Below are 18700 nucleotides of genomic sequence, written 5' to 3' on the forward strand. Positions count from 1 at the left end.
ACACGCAGTTCCCAGTGTCACGTCCGGTGGCTATGTGCGCCATTTCGCGTACAACACCACCATTGCAGAGGATATCCCACTGCAAAAAATAGATCTGGTAAATTAAATTTATTCGTGGAATAACATGTTTTTATAGTCTCATTTCAGCATATGCAGCGTACGCAGAGGTTTCGATATTAAGGGTCTTGAATTTTCATCCACAAAAATTATTCCCATATTAGTTGGGATGTGAAATTGATTTTCTTCCTTTCTTGTATAATTACTTGAAATGTGCATGGCTCCTATATGATATTGTAGGGTTGGCATAAAAACCCGAAATCCTGATCCCGTCCCGAAATTTGACAGGATGAGACGAGATTTAAACCTAAATTATTGGGTCAATCCCATCCCGTTCTGTTAGAGAAACAACGGGACAGGCCGCAGGACTAAAAATTTGAGGCCTGTAAAAGCCCGTCCCGTCTCATATGTAAATCAAGTTTAATCTTAGTCGTTGAATTTTAGTCATTTTACATCTCTACCCTTAGTTTTTGCCCTAATATTAAGTTATTAACCCATATCCTCATCTGTTTTGCGCAACCCTCTCTTACTCTCTGAATCTTGTTCGCGAAACCCTATCTCACTCTCTCACTTTAGTTCGCTAAACCCAAATCATTCTCACCTCAATCCAACAAAACACTATGTATGTAAAATCAAAATTGAAATCCCCAAAATCCTAAATCGTTCTTCTTCTGGTCTTCACCCCAAAACCCCATTCCGTCATTCTCTCCAAAAACACGATGGCTAGAGCAACAAGAGCTGTTCGACCGTGCCACTCCACTTTTGGGCTTCATAAATTGTTGTTTTATCAGTTAGTGAGTGCTTTCTCTTAAGGTTTGCTTGTAGCTTCTAATATTGTTTATGCAAGATCCCGTAGATCTAGAAGAAGCTTTGGCGCGACCTCTCTTCTTTGACCTTACCGACTTGCTACCTGCAACAGGAGACCGACTGGGACTTTCCGGTCTTTCTCTCTCTGATGATTAAGTTAGTTGATAGTTTGGTAAAGTATAGTTAATGCTAGGAGACTTTCTTACCTCTTTGGTTGACCTTGGCATTGTATTTATAACCTGACATTGACTTATATCTTGCCTGCTATACGATGTGTGCTATTGTGGTCTGTTTATTTGGCCCCCTATGGTGTGCCTCCTGCCTGGCCCAGACTGCTATGACCTCCAGGACGAGGCATGCTTGGTCAATCTCATGTTGGGCTTCCGGTAGCATCGTGGGCCGAGAAGGTATTTATCGATTACCGACTACAAATATATTCTAAGACAATGAAGTTCCTTATGAGTTATGACAAATTTGGTGTATAAATAGCTTTCATTCCTAAAGGTTCAAGGCTGCAAAGTCATTGGTCATTGTTTCTCTTGGAGTCTCTAGAAGATGAGTCTGATGTATATCAAAATTAGAATGATTATTTCTTCCAATATACTTATAACTCTTTCACTATGCTGTCCAATTTCTTAGAATTTTTTTGTTTTGGATAATGGATATTTGGAGCATGTTGTAGTTGTATTTGTATTGTCGTGCTATCAATGCTATGTTTTCTAGATTGTTTGTTGAACATTATGAGACATTATGGATGATGGATTATGGTTGTTTTACCCACAATCTTAAGAGAATGCTATTTATATTGATAATCTGTATTGAGAGCTCAGAGCTCCGATAAACAACACACCTCTAAACCTCTGCTCTAGAAAAAGACATGGGTATGGTATGATTTTTTTTTTAGCCCCCACGTCAAAAAGTTTCTACATTCGCCACTGAGTACAATTATGTATGGTTCACCTATTTATAAGTTATATTTTTGTCACTCTTTGACGTGCCATCTCTCATCTCCAATACATTTGATCATCCATGCGTGTAATGCAATAGCATGCCAATACATGTTAAACATCTGTTTTTTTTTTTTTCCCGATGACAAAAGGAAAAATACAAAGTAAAACCTTTAACATGTTAAACCCTTGTTGACAATATTCTCTTGTAACTCTATATCAGATGCTCCCTCCGAGATAACATCGAAGCCTCAAACATCTCTTCTCATGCATAATTGCATACTATAAAATGAGATTAATACATAATGTCACCCACGTATCTTAAAATTTCATTAGTAGTCAAGACTCAAGACTTGAGAACAACCATTTCCCGTCCCTTGTAAATACGGTAATGACGTTAAAGCTATAATACTGCATTGACGTCTCATTGTGGTTAACACGATGCTCATTCCATTTTTTGGACTCCATTCTAAACATGCTTACGGGAGAATGGACAGACAAACAGGCTTCAATTCTTTGAGGTCCCTCAACCTCAGGGTGCCTTGATTGAAAGCCTTCCTTGAAAACTCAAGTCGTGACGGACAGATCTTTGTAGTCTTGTTATCCATTTGTAAGTATGAGAATGGACAATCAAGTTTCAGTTCTTTGAGGTCTTTCAACCTCAGGTTGTCTTCATTCACAACTCAAAAGATTATCACTGACAATCAAACAAAATTCAATTCTTTGGAAGCGTCACAACACACAAGTGTGACCGAGTTTGAGGTTGCATACTTCTTCGGCTCCTATTGACTATACTGTAAAACAAACTGCTCTGTTAAGCTTTTCCTTAACTTCGTCTCTAATCCAATCTAACTATGTCAAAGGTAAAATTTATTAAAGTAAACCAATTAGATTACATTCGAAATCCGTCATCCTACCACAACTCTTTATCCATGAAGCCCCTACAATTTGTTCTGCACTTCCAAAGAAGTTGGATTGCCAATTGATACTAGATTGCCGATTGATACAAGATGTCTGTGGAGTTTCCCGGATCAAATGGCATTGAAAATCCACAGATCAGAATGGCCACAATGTCAATTTGGCGTCCAAGCCATTATATCAAGTGAAACTGATAATTCACTAGAATTGGTAAAGGACGCATACTCGGTCACACATTGCAAAAAGGACCTATACTCTATTCTAAACACAAATGACAAACAAAAACACAAGACTCAATGGTGGGAATAGAAGCTCAGTGGAAGGAGAAGTCGTTTTTGTATCGAGCTCACGGCAAGACCCTAAAAAAGGCCTCGTCCACTGCCCAAAACACGTCCAAGTGCTTTACCTCATCACAGCAACCACAACCCAACAATTTCAAAATCGATTTCTAAACACAATTAAGACAGACAAACACAGAAATTGAGCCTCAGTGTGTGTAACAATCAGATCATTGATCCTAAGACCTCACTGAAATCCGCTAAGATAATTAAACTTTTCATCATAAGCTCCAAAATAATTCAAGAAAAACATAGCCAAAAGAGTAAGCATTTTAAGTGCTAAAACACAAAACATGAGATGGGTAGTTTAGAAAAACAAGATCTTTGAAACTAGATTGGATGAGAAGAGATGAAGAGTGCTCAGACAGCCAAGGGGTTGTAATCAAGTCCTGGGAGAAGAGCCCAGATCATAAACTCTAGTCCACAAATGATATCATCACCGCACACTTCAGACTTACACAAAGAAAACAACTTGGGAAGAAAAATATTGCACTGAAAAACCCTAGATATCTGATTATGAAGAACAGGGGGAGGCGGAGGAAGAAGATGGGGATGACGAGACAGTCTAAGACGGGAGGTATATATAGGGCAGCGACTTGTGAATTAGGGTGTCAATTACTTTGGGCTTTCGGGCTTCTAGTATGTTCAAAATTTTGGGCCTAATGAAAACGAGCCGATACTCCAAGCTCCAAAGGTCTTGGACCAAGGCAATATTCCTAGTTAATTAAGCGTAGAGAACCCTAACCGAAATCCTAGTTAAACTGGAATATGTATCGGTTCGGTCTTTAAATTTCAGTTTTGTTATTGAGATTTCAGTTTCGTTATAGGTTTGGTTCTCTAAATTTCAATTAGGCTATAGTAAGTATGATCTAAAGGCAGCAGTGTTAACAGTAACGTATAGCAATTTTGCTATTATGTTACTGAATTGTGAACATGATTAACAAAACTTGTAGAGCTTCGGACTGACGGTGGAGTAACATTTTATTTCTCTAAGTCTTTTAATGTTAAGTGAAATTGAGCCTAACTAAATTACCGAAGTACTTTCAACGTTTGTTTGGAACATATATAAGCGCCATATATTAGCTTCTAAAAGCATGAATTGATAGAGAGAAATTAAGAAACATTTTATATAATTTAACTTGTTGGCTATAGCAATTACATCATTTACATGTATAATCGAACTTCAAACCCGGACCTTATTTCAGATAATATCAAAATTGATTTTGTAATAATCAAGGAAGCCAAATGACAAAAGATAGCAAAGATGGCCGGTCTTATAGGGAATCGGACTCCGCCTATGTTTTGGAATATGTATTCGTATAGAAATCAGCCAGCTAGCTATAGCTAGGCAGGCCTCATATATATATCATCATATATATATATATACCTCTTCAAAACCCTCGAACTATTCTATATATGGCTGCCGGCGAGCAATTTGTTACGATCAGCATGCAGGCAACAATGGGAGACGAAGAGATAGAGAAGAAGAAGAGAAGAAACGAATTAGGGCGTCGTTGAAGTTGAAACTGATCCGCTTAGAGATTGTCCTCCTCATAATTGAGAACCTTGCAGTGTGGTTTCTGCTAATAACCCGCCCCCATCACTTTAAATTCCCTTGCGCCCCCATGATTTCTGCTCTGATATATGGCGCCTTTACGACGATCTATACTGTAGTAAGATTCTTGGTCCTCAGCTGGCTACCGCCGGATGACATGAAACGGGATTTAAGTGCATTGAATCATTTCTTGATCGATCGAATTGCGGTCTTTTTAGCTATCAAGTATTATTGGACCGGACCTCTTTTCGGTTGGTATGTGATCATCGTCGTCATCTCCGCCATGTCGACCATATGCAGTGTCACCTGTATTTTCAAGAAGCATTATTTAGACAGAAGGAGAAAGAGGCTGATTTTTTGAGAAGATGAAACCAACCATATATGCAACCAGCAACATATTTAGAGAATGAAGAAGCTGGCATGGCCGGTCATAGAACTTAATATTTTATTTTTGATTTTATGTTGCGATAATATATGCACATTGTAACCTAGCTACCTCTTTTAACATATAATGATATGTATTTACATACTCATTTATCATCGTTATCTTTTCACAAGTCTCATTTGAAATCAATAGGCGTTTTTCATGCACTTGTTGAGATTTGGTCTTGCAACTCTTAATAATGTGCTAAAGTTGTTCGATTCTTCAACTCTTTAAAAGTTCGACTCAGATCTGAAAATCTCATATCCGGGTCTGTAACATTGTTTGGAACATATATATATATATATATATATATATACCACCATATATATTATAGCTTCTAAAGCATGAATTGATAGAGAGACATAAACATTTTATATAATTTAACTTGTTTGCTATAGCAAATACATTATGATCGATCTTACTCTGAAAGACTCTCATTTATTCAGACAAACCGATATGTCAAAATGCACACACAGATAGATAATCACACGGAAAAGTTGACAGTGTGGTACATGAACAAAGGTTTCTAGCTATTCACCACTGCACAATGCTTCCTAATCTCACCAGATGAACCCGTCTTAACATTAATCCGACCCATTTTCTCCATAGACTTGGCAAATTCGGCATGGAAGTTTGGACTCGAACCCTGAATGAGCTGCTTGATATAGTTGTAAGTGGTTGAGCTTTTTGTTAAAGCCGAATCAGATTGGAAAAGCCCCCTTCTCTTGAGCAAGAGTGCGTAGTAGCTAAGGTCGAATGTCCTATGGCTCCCAGGATCCATCTCAACTATAGTTGTGTTATCACTTAGACTTTTGCATTTCTTTGCCTTCAGATTAGCTGCATATTCACTGTCCAAGTCTGGGTCTTGATCACCTTTTCCAGTGAAATTGTAAAGACGATTTGTAAACGATGTGCAATGAGAGACACCAATGGTGTGAGCACCAGAGAGCAAGACCAAGTCCTTCAAATTAAGCCCCTGATTAGCGAAATTTGTTTGGAGGGTGGTGAAGTTGCTAAATGGGGATGGGATGCTTGCTAAAGCTTCTGACGATTTTGAGATCACCCCATCTCTTCTCCCTGTTGGAACATTCCAAAAGGGACCTCCCTGCAGCATAATTAACCGTTAAAAACCTTATGGGTTAAATATTGTATAGTCTTAATTTGTGGTTTGAAGTCAACATCTGTTTAGTCCTTGTGGTTTTATTTTAATCTGAATGGTTCTTAAAGTCACGATTTTTCATCCAAATAGTCTTTCCGTCAATTTTCTCAGTTAAATTACTGACGTGGCTGTTAAAGGCCACGTCAGCAATTTAACGGCCACGTCAGCAATTTAACTGAGAAAATTGACAGAATAACTATTTGGATGAAAAATCGTGATTTTAAGGTTCACTCAGATTAAAATAAAATGACAAGGACTAAATTTCAATTCATCTTTGTCAGGTAAGAAAAACCAAGTGGGACAAAAATAACCTTGTTCGGAGAAGAAAAAGTGTTCAATACGCCAGATTAAAGAGATAAACGTCTAACAAATTTAAGTAGGTTCTCTTAAGAAACAAAAGTGTTTTATTTGGTTTTGGTACGTTTTGATGGTTACAGAACTTACTGTGGTTACAACGGAATCCCTTGCTGCCAAAGCAATAACATCAGCACACGAAACTACTCCAGGGCATTGAGCTTCAACTAAGCTCTTTACTCTGTCAATGAAGTCAAACCCTCTCAGTGTTAGATTTGGGGTAGCATCCTTTTCAGCTGTGTTGCTCGAAGTTGAGTTCACAAGCACCGAAGCATCGCAGCCCTGTAAAGAAAGCAAGCCATTAACTTAAATTAGTAACTAGTTTAGCATAGCTTAGAAAATACATGTTTTAAATGGAGAAGATATATATCGGACATGAACTCACCCTGACGAAGCAATCATGGAAATGCATTCTAAGGAGTGCTGCTGCAAGTGATGGAGCATTTCGAATGTGCTCTTCGACAAAGTTCTTCACAATCTTCTCCGCTTTTGGGCAGTTCTTGGTGTAGAAACCCAACTGCAACTGAGCATCAGTAGATCCTATAACGAACAGAAGACACACAGCTAAAATCCCAGAAACTCGAATTCCTCCCATCTTTATCAACAATGCGATGCCGGTACGTACTTGATCCCAAAGAAGCAACTTTGACGAGTTGAGGATTCCAGTACTGTGCTAGGAGATTTATAGATCTCAACCTGAGCTGCAAGATAAAAAGGAAGGTGACGAAAATAATCCAGCTAGCCCAACTAACATGTTCTTTTGGCAATGCTTTCAACATATTCTATACAATAATAAATTATATGAGTAGTTAGGCTTATACCTCACAAAGTCACAATGAAGTAAGTTCCAAACAGCAATGGTATTCATTTTGAAAGTGGATTATGTTTGACGAGTGTGACAACGCACATCTTTATGGTCAAAAGCCACCATTAAAATGGTTCTTTTTCATGGTAAAAAAATATCATCCCGAAGAATATTAATGTTCTAAAATTTAAATTCGAGACCAAATGATCCAACAATGTATATGAAGCTAACACTTCCATTTACGAATCTTTAACCTCCACAAGAGATAGAGGTCACGAACTAGGACAAACGAATAGAACTCAAGGATAGAGGACTCGAACCCATAATAAAGAATATTTAGAAGTCTAATAGACCTTCTAAATATGCCTTATTATTTCCATCTCGATCTTAGCTGATCTGTCCGGAAAGCTTTTCACATCCGAGAGATTACCTTCACTCCAAATTGGCTGTGGCTGCTATATGATATCTACTCTAATGTGGATTTGGTGAGTATAATTACCTGCTCCTATACCAGCAATGCTAGGTATCACATTCGCATAATTCAACTGTTCCAGTTCTCTTAATAATAATTAGATATCTGCTGCCACCTGCATAGTTGCTTAATAAAGAAGCCTGGAATACTATGCAAGGAATGACAAAATCAGAAAGAAAAAAGAAATGAACAGAGTGCATCTGTCTTATCCTCTGTTGTGTGTTCTAGTCCGATCCAGAGTTCCTGTTTAAGGAATAATGGAATGTATTATTCATGACAATTATTATGTAAATGATGTATTAGACTCCATAATTGCGATGTTTTGGAGCGTCAAATTAAACTTATCGGTGAGCCGTGACTTGGTTGGTTAAGGTGTTTAACTGACAACTTTAAGGTCATGGGTTCAAACCTCATTGACATATATATGATGCGTGAGTTATTAATAAAAAAAATTATAAAAAAAAAGAAGCGTCAAATCAAGCTTTTAAATTAAGCACCAGACCATTTCATTTTATATCTTTCAATTGTTGAAGTTCAACTTAATAATGTTATTGAGAAAGAAAACGAAAGTTTAGAAAAGAAGTAAAGCGATTCTGCATTTCTGCACCAGATGACTATAAATCTTTGTTAGCTACTCAGCTAGCCTGTCAAATTCTTAAGCACACAAACGCTGGTTCTAAATTTCTAATATGTATATCATTGATTCAAATATTAAACAACTGGTTAGAGGTATGTCTCAGTTTCGTTTCAGTTAGTCTGTCATTTGTTTCGGAAGGTTTTAGTTTTGATCCCCTCTTTTATTTCTTTTTCTTTTATTAATAAAATAGATTGATAGGCAATTTATTTACCTATCCTAGATCATTCAACATAAAAAATAATAATAATAATAATAAAAATAAAAACTTGTTTTGCTTTAAAACGACTCTAAAATTATTCTGTTATATAAGTGGAGACCAGATTGGTTCAGAATAATGAAATGATCGAACAGAATCAGAAAGTTGGCCAACTGTAATAATGAAATTGTCTGTGACCCTTTATTTCCCTTATTTTGCCTCTACGTACTACAGCTCGAATGCTTACTATAATAACAATGGAACACTACAAAATCCCCAGAGAGTGAGATCGAATATATCAGAATGTTCTTTAACATATGGCAATGACCATAAAAAGATTAACTCCACCTAATAATACACCAGATTGGAGCAGAGACAATCGTTCTTTTGATCGAAGAAGCTATAGTAATCAGGATCATAACTAAGGTGAGAAACTAATTATACTCAGTTGTCACATAATATCGCCGAGCTATTCATGGTCCGAAAATGTTTTTTTTTTTTTGGTAATGATGTGTTTGTTTGCTCAAAGGAAATGACCTACAATGATTTGTATCTCAGAAAATTATTGAAAAGATAGAGGAGATGGTGAAGTCTCCACCATGGAATTGCACTCATGACTTCACTATGCAACCCAATTTGCAATTGGCTGCAACCTTTTGGAAAGAACAACGCAAGATTATTACAAGAATAATATACAAACAAACTTCAAAAAGAGACGAGTGTAGTAATTATCTTCATCGTCTTGATTCTTGAAGCTTCCTAGCTGGGTCCATCTCAACAATGGTGCATGGTACATAGTGGTGTCTCCTGGCATATGGCTTGCATTTGATCTTCAACTTAGCAGTGTAATTTTTGTCCAAACTTGGATCTGTCATCTGTCATCTGTCATCTGTCATCTGTGTCACCGCGCGCGGCCAGTGAAGTTAAACAATCGAGCTGTGAAGGATCCACAATGAGATATTGATGTTCCAATGGTGTACGTGCCCTGCTGATTAAGAGTTTAAGACCAAATCAGATGAGCTGATCAGATAATTACGATTAACAAAATCCCTATAGTATGAACTTATAAGCATTTTTTCGATGATTTGAACTTATAAGCATTTCATCCATGACTCCATGAGTGCTTGAAAGCTAGAGATCGAAGTGAATCCCTTAGGGGAAGGGGTCGTCTATGTCTATATGTATCACATACCCTTATTTATCACTAAATAATTACTATTTATTTGAACCAAATTTACAACATTGGCAACGAATTTACCAATACATTTACATATAATTAAACCAAGTTACTATATCCAAAACAGTTTCTTTATAAACTTGTAAAAAACTATAGATTGAGTAATTACCACTAATAGAACCAAATTGCTCAAATTATGACTCAATTTACTTTATTGGTAACAAAATTGTTATCATATCAATAAATATGAATATCGTATGCATGTAGGTATTTTAAAAAATTATAAAGAGGAACGAAAATTCGACTTAGCAGAATAAAAAAGAATCGAAAAAATTATGGATTATTCCCATCTCAACAACTGGATTGCCATGCCATATATATATTAACAGAATCAACGATTAGAGATGTGTGTTCACCTTAGTCCCAAAGTAACATGCATGCTAGCTAGCTAGCTCATGCATATTGATGATTGATGTACTAATTAAGTTTTAATAATACAATGCACGCATCATGCATGTAACATTTGTTCCTATGAGGGCATAAATCAAACAGATCGAGATGCTAAAGATAAGTGTATGAGTTCACGATGTGTTATGTGGTGGTAACAATATGTTACAAATTTAGCAAACTGAACCGACAAATTATGCCTTCGATCTGGAGAATAAGATAAATTAACGTTACAGATCAAATCAAATACGAATACAGAAAGTAACAAGCGGAAAGAGGTCGCTTGTTCATGCACGTACTGTGTACACTGGCGGACGCACGTAGGGGCCGCTGGGTGCAGCTGCGCCCAGTCGGATTTCAGTTTTGCCGAACTGACGCTGCTGGGTTTCGTATTTTGATGTTTTTTCAAAGTTTTTGCCCCCACAATCATATCAAAGTAACTCTCACATCCTTTCATCTTCTCTTTAACCACACAGTCCAAGGGGAATTCATTTTATATTGGTCATCTGTGTTAAGAGCCCCAGTAAACAACACACCACCAAGGCACCAACGCTCACCCTACTCTAGAAGAAGGCAACTCTGCACTAGGATAAGACATGGGTACCGTATGAAATGGTTTTTTTGCCCCCACGTCGAAAAGTTTGTGCGCCCGCCACTGACTCTGTACCTATCATTTCTGGTACACCATGAATCCATGATCGGGTAGTAATCAGACATCAGGATGCTGAAGATCAACTTATCATTTCTGGTGTCAGAGTTGGCGTCAACAACATTGGCTATTCGCTGATGTTTATACTACTCGCAGATAATTCTGGGAAACTTATAATCGCCTTCATTTCTTCACATGCATCGATGTTCTTGGAGCTCTTGATGATTATAATTCGAAACTTGAAAGCACTTTTGCAGCAGTTCTGCCCCAGTTGCTGCGGTATGAAAGATAATTACAAAGAAAACGAGAAAGCTCCAATGGAGGAGATATTCGGCACAGAGATATTGATCATGAAGGAGGAGATACTCGGCACGCACAGAGGTGACAAGCTAAGTGTTCCTGGCCAAATATGAATTACTAGGCAAACTTCTGAAAAGAAAAAGATTTTTTCTTTGAAATAAAAAGAAAAAGATTTTGATTGATGAGAAAATTATAATGTGGCAAATAGCCATTAGCCATACACGATTTATTTTCAGCAAAATAAACAACAGATGAACAGATTGTTACAACATCAAACAAACAACTTTAAATTTACACTTGCAAATTCATTCACCAGCCGAAACAAAAAGAAAACAGACGAATAAAAATTATCATCAGTTGACAAAAGCACATTGCTTCCTTATTTCACCATTTTTGCCTGTGAGGACACCAATGTTACCCATTTTCACCATTGATGCTGCAAAATCTTTTGCAAAGGTGGCTCCATGAGTGATGGCTTGGGTTGTCACGTAGGTTTTCGTCTCGATATCATCTAGAAGAGCTGCATCAGATTGGAAAAGTCCTCTTCTTTTGGCAACAAGAGTGTAGTAATCTTCATCAAATGTTTTGAAGCTTCCAGGGTCCATTTCAACAAGTGTGTTTGCATCCCCCGGCTTACATTTGATCTTCAACTGAGCGATGTAATTCCGGTCCAGTGTGGGGTCTGTGTCTCCTTTACCGGTGAAATTGTATAGACGATTGGAGAATGATGAGCAGTGAGATGTCCCAATGGTGTGTCCTCCTAGTTAGAATCAAAGGAGCTCGAGTGAATTTAAGTTTCTTGAAGCATAAGAAAAGGAACAATGAATAACAGATGTTGAACAAAATATATTGATCACTACCTGATAGGACCACTAGGTCTTTAACAGTTAGACCCTTTGAAGCAAACATTCCTTTGAGCTGAGCTATGTTAGCAAAGGGAGGTGGTAAGCCTGTCAAGGCTTCCGAGGCTATTGACACTCTTCCATCTCTTCGTCCGGTAGGAACTTCCCAATATGGACCATGAAGCTAGAAGAAAAATAAATGGCTATTTTAGTTTCTTGTTAAACAAACTTCTGAAAGAAAAAAAAAAGCGAATTATGTGGATGAACATGTTTTGGTACCATTAAGACTGCGTCGCGGGCTACTAGGGCCAAGATATCAGCACAAGAAACAACACCAGGGCACGCCTTTTCTACTGCATATTTTACAGCATCTATGACTTGGAACCCTCTTAAGCTTTGGTTTGGGATTGCGTCTCGCTCGGCTTGATTTTTTGCTGTTGATTTCAATAGCACAGAGCCATCACAACCCTGCAAGATTAACCAAAATTTAATAAGCAGGAACTCCTCAAAATGAATGTAGTACTCAATAATTGAATGTCATGCACCTAATAAAAACACAATGGTACTTCTAATGGTGTTTATTGCATTATAAATATTCTTCAATCATACTTATTTGTGTATGCAAGACAAAAACTATTGCAGCCAGTTAAATACATACCCTAACAAAACAATCATGGAAATGCATTCTTAACAGAGGAGCAGCAAGAGTTGGTGTCCGAGATACGTAGTAATAGGTAGTGTAATGGACAATATCCTCTAAATGTGGGCATGTATACTTGTAGAACCCAACTTGCAGTGCATTAGTAGTGGAGTCTAAGGCAAACAGAACAAGCAGGAGTTGAAGTGAAATAAACCAGACAAGCTTTTGAGTATGAGCCATTGTCTTTAGGAAGACGTAGAGAACAATTTAGATGTGAGATATGATGCTATAAGATATATGTCTGGCTTTTATAGCACTTCTAAGGCCTTTGAATTGTCTTCAACAAACTGTACCATAGTATTTTATAAATTTTGTTTATAGTTCTTGAAAGTTGAAACGATAAGACATGGAGCACGAGTTGACAACTCCCCCTATCAAAATATAATAAGAATGGTGATAGAGATGAGAAAATATAATCAGGGTTATATAGAGTCATATATAGATGAGGAAAGATAAGCTTCACCAACCCAGTTTCTAAGAAAATAGGTATTTTCAGTTGCTGTAATCCACAAATGTCTTTAATTTCGATTTTCTGAAAGAGCAAAGCCTTTTAAGAAATGAGTACGTACAGATTTGATAGGATGAAACTTTGAGTCTGTTTCTCAACTTATTAGCCTTTAAATTTCCCCATATATGTGTTTCACCTTTGTCCTATAACTTGTGCGCATCATAGATTTTACAGTAAACAGAAACATCAGAAGTTTCAAAAGATAAAAGTTGAAGGTAACTATTTGACGAAAGAGCAAGGGAAACAAAGCAGCAATATTGTTGGGGGATTTGGGGGAGTAAGGAAAGTCGAACTAAATTTGTTTGATGAAATACAGAAGTGCATTGCAGGAAGCAATTGAAAGAATCAAGAATATTCACAACTTGTTTTTCCAGTACAACATAATATGATATCCAAGCCAGATCAATAATAAGTATTTAGCTAAAAATACATGTTGACCTTCACCCCCTGAATAACATGCATGCTCGTCTGAACAAATGAGATTCTAAATTTAATAAACACTGTTTGCATTTAACAATCTTTTCCATGAAGTCAATGAAATTATTTCAAGACACTCATCAAACATAGATATTCTAGTTATGATCATCAAGGATTGATTGCTCACTGTGGTTCGTGAAAAGACAATTGCCTTCTGGAGGATAAAATGACATCATCCTACAGAAAGATCAGGTCTAAAATTTTCGCCAAGATATAGGCAACTCCATCAATCAAGAAGATTAAATTACACGCTTAATTGTTCAGCGCATTCTAGCAAATACCTATATTTAAGACATGAGGAAACATCCTGTTCCATTTCTGGGAATATGATACTTGCGCAGAGCAAGTATAATATTCCAGTTGGTTCAAAATGAACAGCACGAAGGCTTGAATGAATCTGAAAACAAAGTCAAAGATTGACAGGCATCAATCTAATGTAACTTGCAGGTTATATATCTATATGTACAGCCATTGATGACCTAGCAATATTCTCAAAGGATATATCTATATATTGTTTCTAAGATAGGAAACGTTGATGGCATACAGTATTCTTTGTACAAAGTCTCAGAATTTGGTAACAGCTGCTATTGCGAACCCATGACTCTGAGTTCATCACTAAAATATTTGTAGTTGGCTGATAATTGGCCAGCTCCAACCAATACGCGGCTTCCGAATCACCAAACTGTAAGATCAAAAAGAAAAACTGAGTTTTTGACCAAAAAAGAAAGGATTTAGTTGTTGTATATATTCTGATGCTTCCCATGCCTTTCCGGTTTTTCTCAGGAGCTTGTTCCTGGTGGTTTTGAACTTTTGATGGGGTTTAGAAACTTGTATTCCTTGTTTGTTATTTGTTTTTATTAACCTGTTGTTAGCCAAAAACAAAAAACTGTAAGATCAAAAATAAATTAACAATCATCGCACCGTGTTAAGGACATATTTAACTCGTTGAATCATCAAAACTACATGTAGTTGTATATCAGTGTCAGTAGTGTCAATTTACTACTGATGAACTTCAAATTCTCCCTCCCTGCTCAACTATTTTTCCTTTTTCTTTTTTCTGTTATAAGATTCAGTGTCCTCTCAGAAACGCGGAAAAAAAATATAAAGAAAAAAAGAAAAAGAAAAAGGGATCTTGGTTCAGTTTTAGCATCGTCAGTCCAGAGTTTGGTTAGATATTTTGACAGTGGTAACTAATTTCTGAATCCTGGCAATCATCTTGCTTAGTTGTGCTGCCAACTAGCAGTGTATACTTCATGACTAAAAGTGCACATTATCAGAGTTGAGAATACATACCAAATGAATTCCACATACAAATGGTATGATGAGAATACTCGTATGTTTTACATGACTCTGGGATCTAAATTTTATCCATCAATTCTGAACTTAAAAGCCGGTCTGGGAGAAATAAGTTTCAACCAATTTCATGTTTGGCTGGCACATAAAAGCACAAAACCCATCTTTTTACCTCCAGTGTTCTTATTCTTATTTTTCATACCCTTACAGAGCAAGGAAAAAACTAAATCAGTCACACAATGAGAGTCATCATTATTGATACCTGGGGACATGCATTCACCATAGAAGTGGGTCTGAAAGAACCTGTTCTGGACATCAAAAGGAAGGTGGAACAATTCTTGGGTGTCCCCGCGGCTTCACAAACCCTTGCAGTGTCTGAATGGGAGTTAGAAGACGGACTAGACATGGAAGATTATCCAATTGTCACTGAAGGTACGAAAATTAATCTCACCATCAAATGTATGGAACCTCATGTAAATCAGTCCAGTAAGATTCAGATTATCGTAAAATCTTCAACAGCACAACATCAGTTAGAGGTATTCAAAACAGAGACAGTTGGTAGTCTTAAAGAAAAAATCCACATTATTGAAGGTACACCAATCAAAAGAATTTCACTCTTCTTTTCTGGAATTGAGTTGGAAGAAGATTTTCGCAAATTAAGTGAGTACGGGATATGCGAATTTTCTGAGATTGCTTTGTTCCTCAAGACCATGAATTGTCTCAGAGACGGCCCTCCCTCAAGAAGACTGAGTATAGTGGTACAAACTTCCTCGAGTTTACTTAATTCAGCAAGTATTCCTTTGAAAATGGAGGATTCAAGCACAGTTAATGACTTGAGGCTGTTACTTTTGAGCAGTAAATTTCTTCCTGCTGATGATTATTTGTTCATACACAAGCAGAGGACCATGCGTGATAATTGTAGCCTCAAGTGGCATGGTGTAGAAGATGGAGATTCTATATATGTATTTAAAGGGACTGTCTATCGCAGTGGATATTAATATGCAAGAAGAGTAAAGTGGAAAAGCTGAAAATCAAATTTTGAACTAGTTATAATAGAAAACCTATAGAAGAGTAAAAATTACATTAACTGCAGCTAGTATTTCAGTTATTATCATTTTCTATCAAGTATTAACCATCTATAATGTCACCGTGTACCAGAGGCTTATTTTAATTTCCAATGACTCTAGCACCAGCCTTTGCTTTCAGTCTTGGCTCATTGTTTTCTGGAGCAACTTTCAAGAAACCATCCCTCAGAAAACGGAACTTTCTCAGCTCTCACATGCTCCAAGTAATAGTGTAACACTGGCCATTTTCACTGAGCTATCTTCATAACTCATTGTTTGATTGTTAATGGAATATCCTTGCTAATGTATGTGTTAAACAGAAGGCTGGACCAATCGTCAAGGTAATCAGAAATGATATAGATGCGGATAGCATTTCAGACTCCATCCCCATTAATCAGATGGCTACAATAGGTGTGAATAATCTATATCAGAATGTCATAGGGAGCTTCTTTGAGGCTTCAACTTCCACTTTAGATTACTATCCATCTCAGTTAAGTAATTGTACATAAGGGAGCTTCCTCTGGAAATCAACTTCCCACGGTATCAACTGCATTTAAACATGATTTTTCAGATGGAGCACCCTGTATGGTTCTGTCTGGTTAAATGGCGGAGGAGGTAAACCTTGATTTACATTTCCAGTTAAACCATCCATTTTCATCATACAATGATACTTTGTAGGCACAACGGCACCTGCCTGTGAGCATAGTTCTACTACTGCTGGAGCATGCCCGTAATAGCCCTTTCCTTCATTCAAAAGCACAGGAGGATCTTGATGCCGCTTCCGCCATACGATGTTTGGAGGAACAAGATCATCTACAGAAGGTTTTCTCCAAAAGTGGGTTCCTTGCCAACGCTCATACTTAAAAAGTCCACACAGCCTCGCCTTATGCCCAGATGGCCCAACATGGACTTCTGAACAGTCTTTACACACTTTTGCTGGATAAACCATCAACAATTTCTTCACACCATTTCTAAGTACTTCCCAGGCCCTCAAAGTTCCATTGGCAACCAGAGTGAGTTCAGCAGGTGACAAGGACTCAGCTCCATCAAGAGCAACACAATCATTTTCTGGGTCCCAAGTACCAGAATACAGATTTTCATCATTTGCCCCTGCTTGCCAGCACAGCTCAACAACTGCAGAAACTCGGTCATAATCAAACCTTTGGTTATGTTTGATTACATCCTGGAACATGTGCTTCAAGTGAAATGCCTCTACTGGAACAAGTACATCTTTCATACTACCAGTTATCCACTCATGAACCCGATTTCTGCCACGACGTTTGAAACCAGGACAAGTCTGAATTAAGTGCCCTTTATCGCCAATGTATACTTCTGGACAGAACCTGTGAAAATTATAGATACCAGTTCAATCTTGAAATGCTTACAGTTCACTGACAATAGATAATAAAATGCATATAGTCCGGTAAAGGTATAAAAAAAACACCCAGAGATACCCCTCGTAGGTATCTATTCAACTAAATGACAGCCATTTTCTCAATTCAATGATCCAACATTTCCTTGGATTTGCCAGATAACATAGGCATTCAGTACATGAATGCACAGATTTAAGTTGATCTACTTCGATGAAATAAACATATAGCATTGTAATAGAAAAGTTATAAATTCAAAGGGCAAGTAGTTGAAAACATACAGATCCCATCCCCACAACTCAAGAAATACACACCCTTACCCTTGGCAGATGAGCGACTTACTTGCAGGCCACAACTGGGACCGCTTTGAGGAGGGTAGACACACCTTGGATAAGAAGCCTCCGGGAATTCAGGACTTCCTCAGCCACTGGTATCATCCTGTGCACCGGATAGTCCTTTGCTCGATCTTGGATTCTCTTCAGAATCATAGGCCTCATCTTCTTCAAGTCCACCTTTTTTGAGCTGTAATATCTTGAAAATCTCGACATCATTTTGCAATTGATATTCAAACTCTCCCCCAATTTTCTCCTCACCGCCATACCTTATTGTTATGCCTAAAGTAAACCAGTCCAAACAAACTCAGTAACAAGCTTAGAACAGCAGATATATAAAAGCAACCACATTTCTTGCAAAAGTAACAAGCTTTAATCGATTCATGACATATTGACATTACTTCTACTCATTATCTAACACAATTCACCATGACCCAATTCCATACAAAATGCACAGAACCCTTTTAAGTTATGAAGCAGAAAAAGTAAAGGGCAGATCTCAACGCGCAACTTTGTGTAAAAAAAAGGAAGAAGAAGATTATAGGCCGAAAAATTGATATCTATAATTTGAAATCAATCAGTGGTAGCCAAAACAACGAATTGCCAACATAAAGAAATGAAAAAGAGAAAGAAAGCACCTGAATCGCGAAGGCAGTTAAGGCACTCTTATGTATATCGGTATATGTATCAGAAGAACAAGAACTGAAGCGGAAGAGATGGCCGAGCGGAACAACGGCTTCTCGGTTCTGTTGTTTATGGGCGGACTGACTGAAGTACCCTCATTTGTTTTAAAGGAGTAGTTCTCAACTAATCTTTAACCTAAGGGTGTGCTCGTTAAAAAGGAATTTAAGCCGGGAGTTCTTAGCTAAGGA

At 37.4% G+C, this 18700-nt stretch overlaps 4 protein-coding genes across 4 annotated transcripts; 1 reads left to right on the forward strand and 3 right to left on the reverse strand.

The window, feature by feature from the left end:
- Nucleotides 1-5530: 5530 nt before the first annotated feature.
- Nucleotides 5531-7359, reverse strand: LOC101310254 (peroxidase 3-like). Its single transcript, XM_004287877.1, has 3 exons — nt 6945-7359; nt 6650-6841; nt 5531-6151 (listed from the first exon to the last, which is right to left on the reverse strand). The coding sequence occupies exons 1-3, from the start codon at nt 7152-7154 to the stop codon at nt 5573-5575; spliced, it is 981 nt and encodes a 326-aa protein (XP_004287925.1). The 5' UTR covers nt 7155-7359; the 3' UTR covers nt 5531-5572.
- A 4236-nt stretch (nt 7360-11595) lies between these two features.
- Nucleotides 11596-12964, reverse strand: LOC101310548 (peroxidase 27-like). Its single transcript, XM_004287878.1, has 4 exons — nt 12743-12964; nt 12364-12552; nt 12103-12268; nt 11596-12002 (listed from the first exon to the last, which is right to left on the reverse strand). Exons 1-4 carry the CDS (start codon nt 12962-12964, stop codon nt 11596-11598), a joined length of 984 nt encoding a protein of 327 aa, XP_004287926.1.
- A 2337-nt stretch (nt 12965-15301) lies between these two features.
- LOC101310830 (polyubiquitin 12-like) lies at nt 15302-16060 on the forward strand. The gene has a single exon (XM_004287879.1). The coding sequence runs from the start codon at nt 15302-15304 to the stop codon at nt 16058-16060; it is 759 nt and encodes a 252-aa protein (XP_004287927.1).
- A 285-nt stretch (nt 16061-16345) lies between these two features.
- Nucleotides 16346-18548, reverse strand: LOC101311126 (APO protein 4, mitochondrial-like). Its single transcript, XM_004287880.1, has 3 exons — nt 18467-18548; nt 17839-18110; nt 16346-17469 (listed from the first exon to the last, which is right to left on the reverse strand). The coding sequence occupies exons 2-3, from the start codon at nt 18093-18095 to the stop codon at nt 16680-16682; spliced, it is 1047 nt and encodes a 348-aa protein (XP_004287928.1). The 5' UTR covers nt 18096-18110; nt 18467-18548; the 3' UTR covers nt 16346-16679.
- Between the last annotated feature and the right edge of the window lie 152 nt (nt 18549-18700).

This window comes from Fragaria vesca, linkage group LG1, assembly GCF_000184155.1.
Source record: "Fragaria vesca subsp. vesca linkage group LG1, FraVesHawaii_1.0, whole genome shotgun sequence".
NCBI lineage: Eukaryota > Viridiplantae > Streptophyta > Magnoliopsida > Rosales > Rosaceae > Fragaria > Fragaria vesca.

Coding starts and splice junctions, on each gene's coding strand:
- LOC101310254 (XM_004287877.1), bottom strand. CDS start 7,154: ATGGGAGGAATTCGAGTTTCTGGGATTTTAGCTGTGTGTCTTCTGTTC. Junction 6,842..6,944: donor TCCATGATTGCTTCGTCAGG/GTGAGTTCATGT, acceptor CTTTCTTTACAG/GGCTGCGATGCTTCGGTGCT. Junction 6,152..6,649: donor GGGATTCCGTTGTAACCACA/GTAAGTTCTGTA, acceptor ATTATGCTGCAG/GGAGGTCCCTTTTGGAATGT.
- LOC101310548 (XM_004287878.1), bottom strand. CDS start 12,964: ATGGCTCATACTCAAAAGCTTGTCTGGTTTATTTCACTTCAACTCCTG. Junction 12,553..12,742: donor TCCATGATTGTTTTGTTAGG/GTATGTATTTAA, acceptor TTAATCTTGCAG/GGTTGTGATGGCTCTGTGCT. Junction 12,003..12,102: donor AGACCTAGTGGTCCTATCAG/GTAGTGATCAAT, acceptor GATTCTAACTAG/GAGGACACACCATTGGGACA.
- LOC101310830 (XM_004287879.1), top strand. CDS start 15,302: ATGAGAGTCATCATTATTGATACCTGGGGACATGCATTCACCATAGAA.
- LOC101311126 (XM_004287880.1), bottom strand. CDS start 18,095: ATGGCGGTGAGGAGAAAATTGGGGGAGAGTTTGAATATCAATTGCAAA. Junction 17,470..17,838: donor GTCCCAGTTGTGGCCTGCAA/GTAAGTCGCTCA, acceptor TAATTTTCACAG/GTTCTGTCCAGAAGTATACA.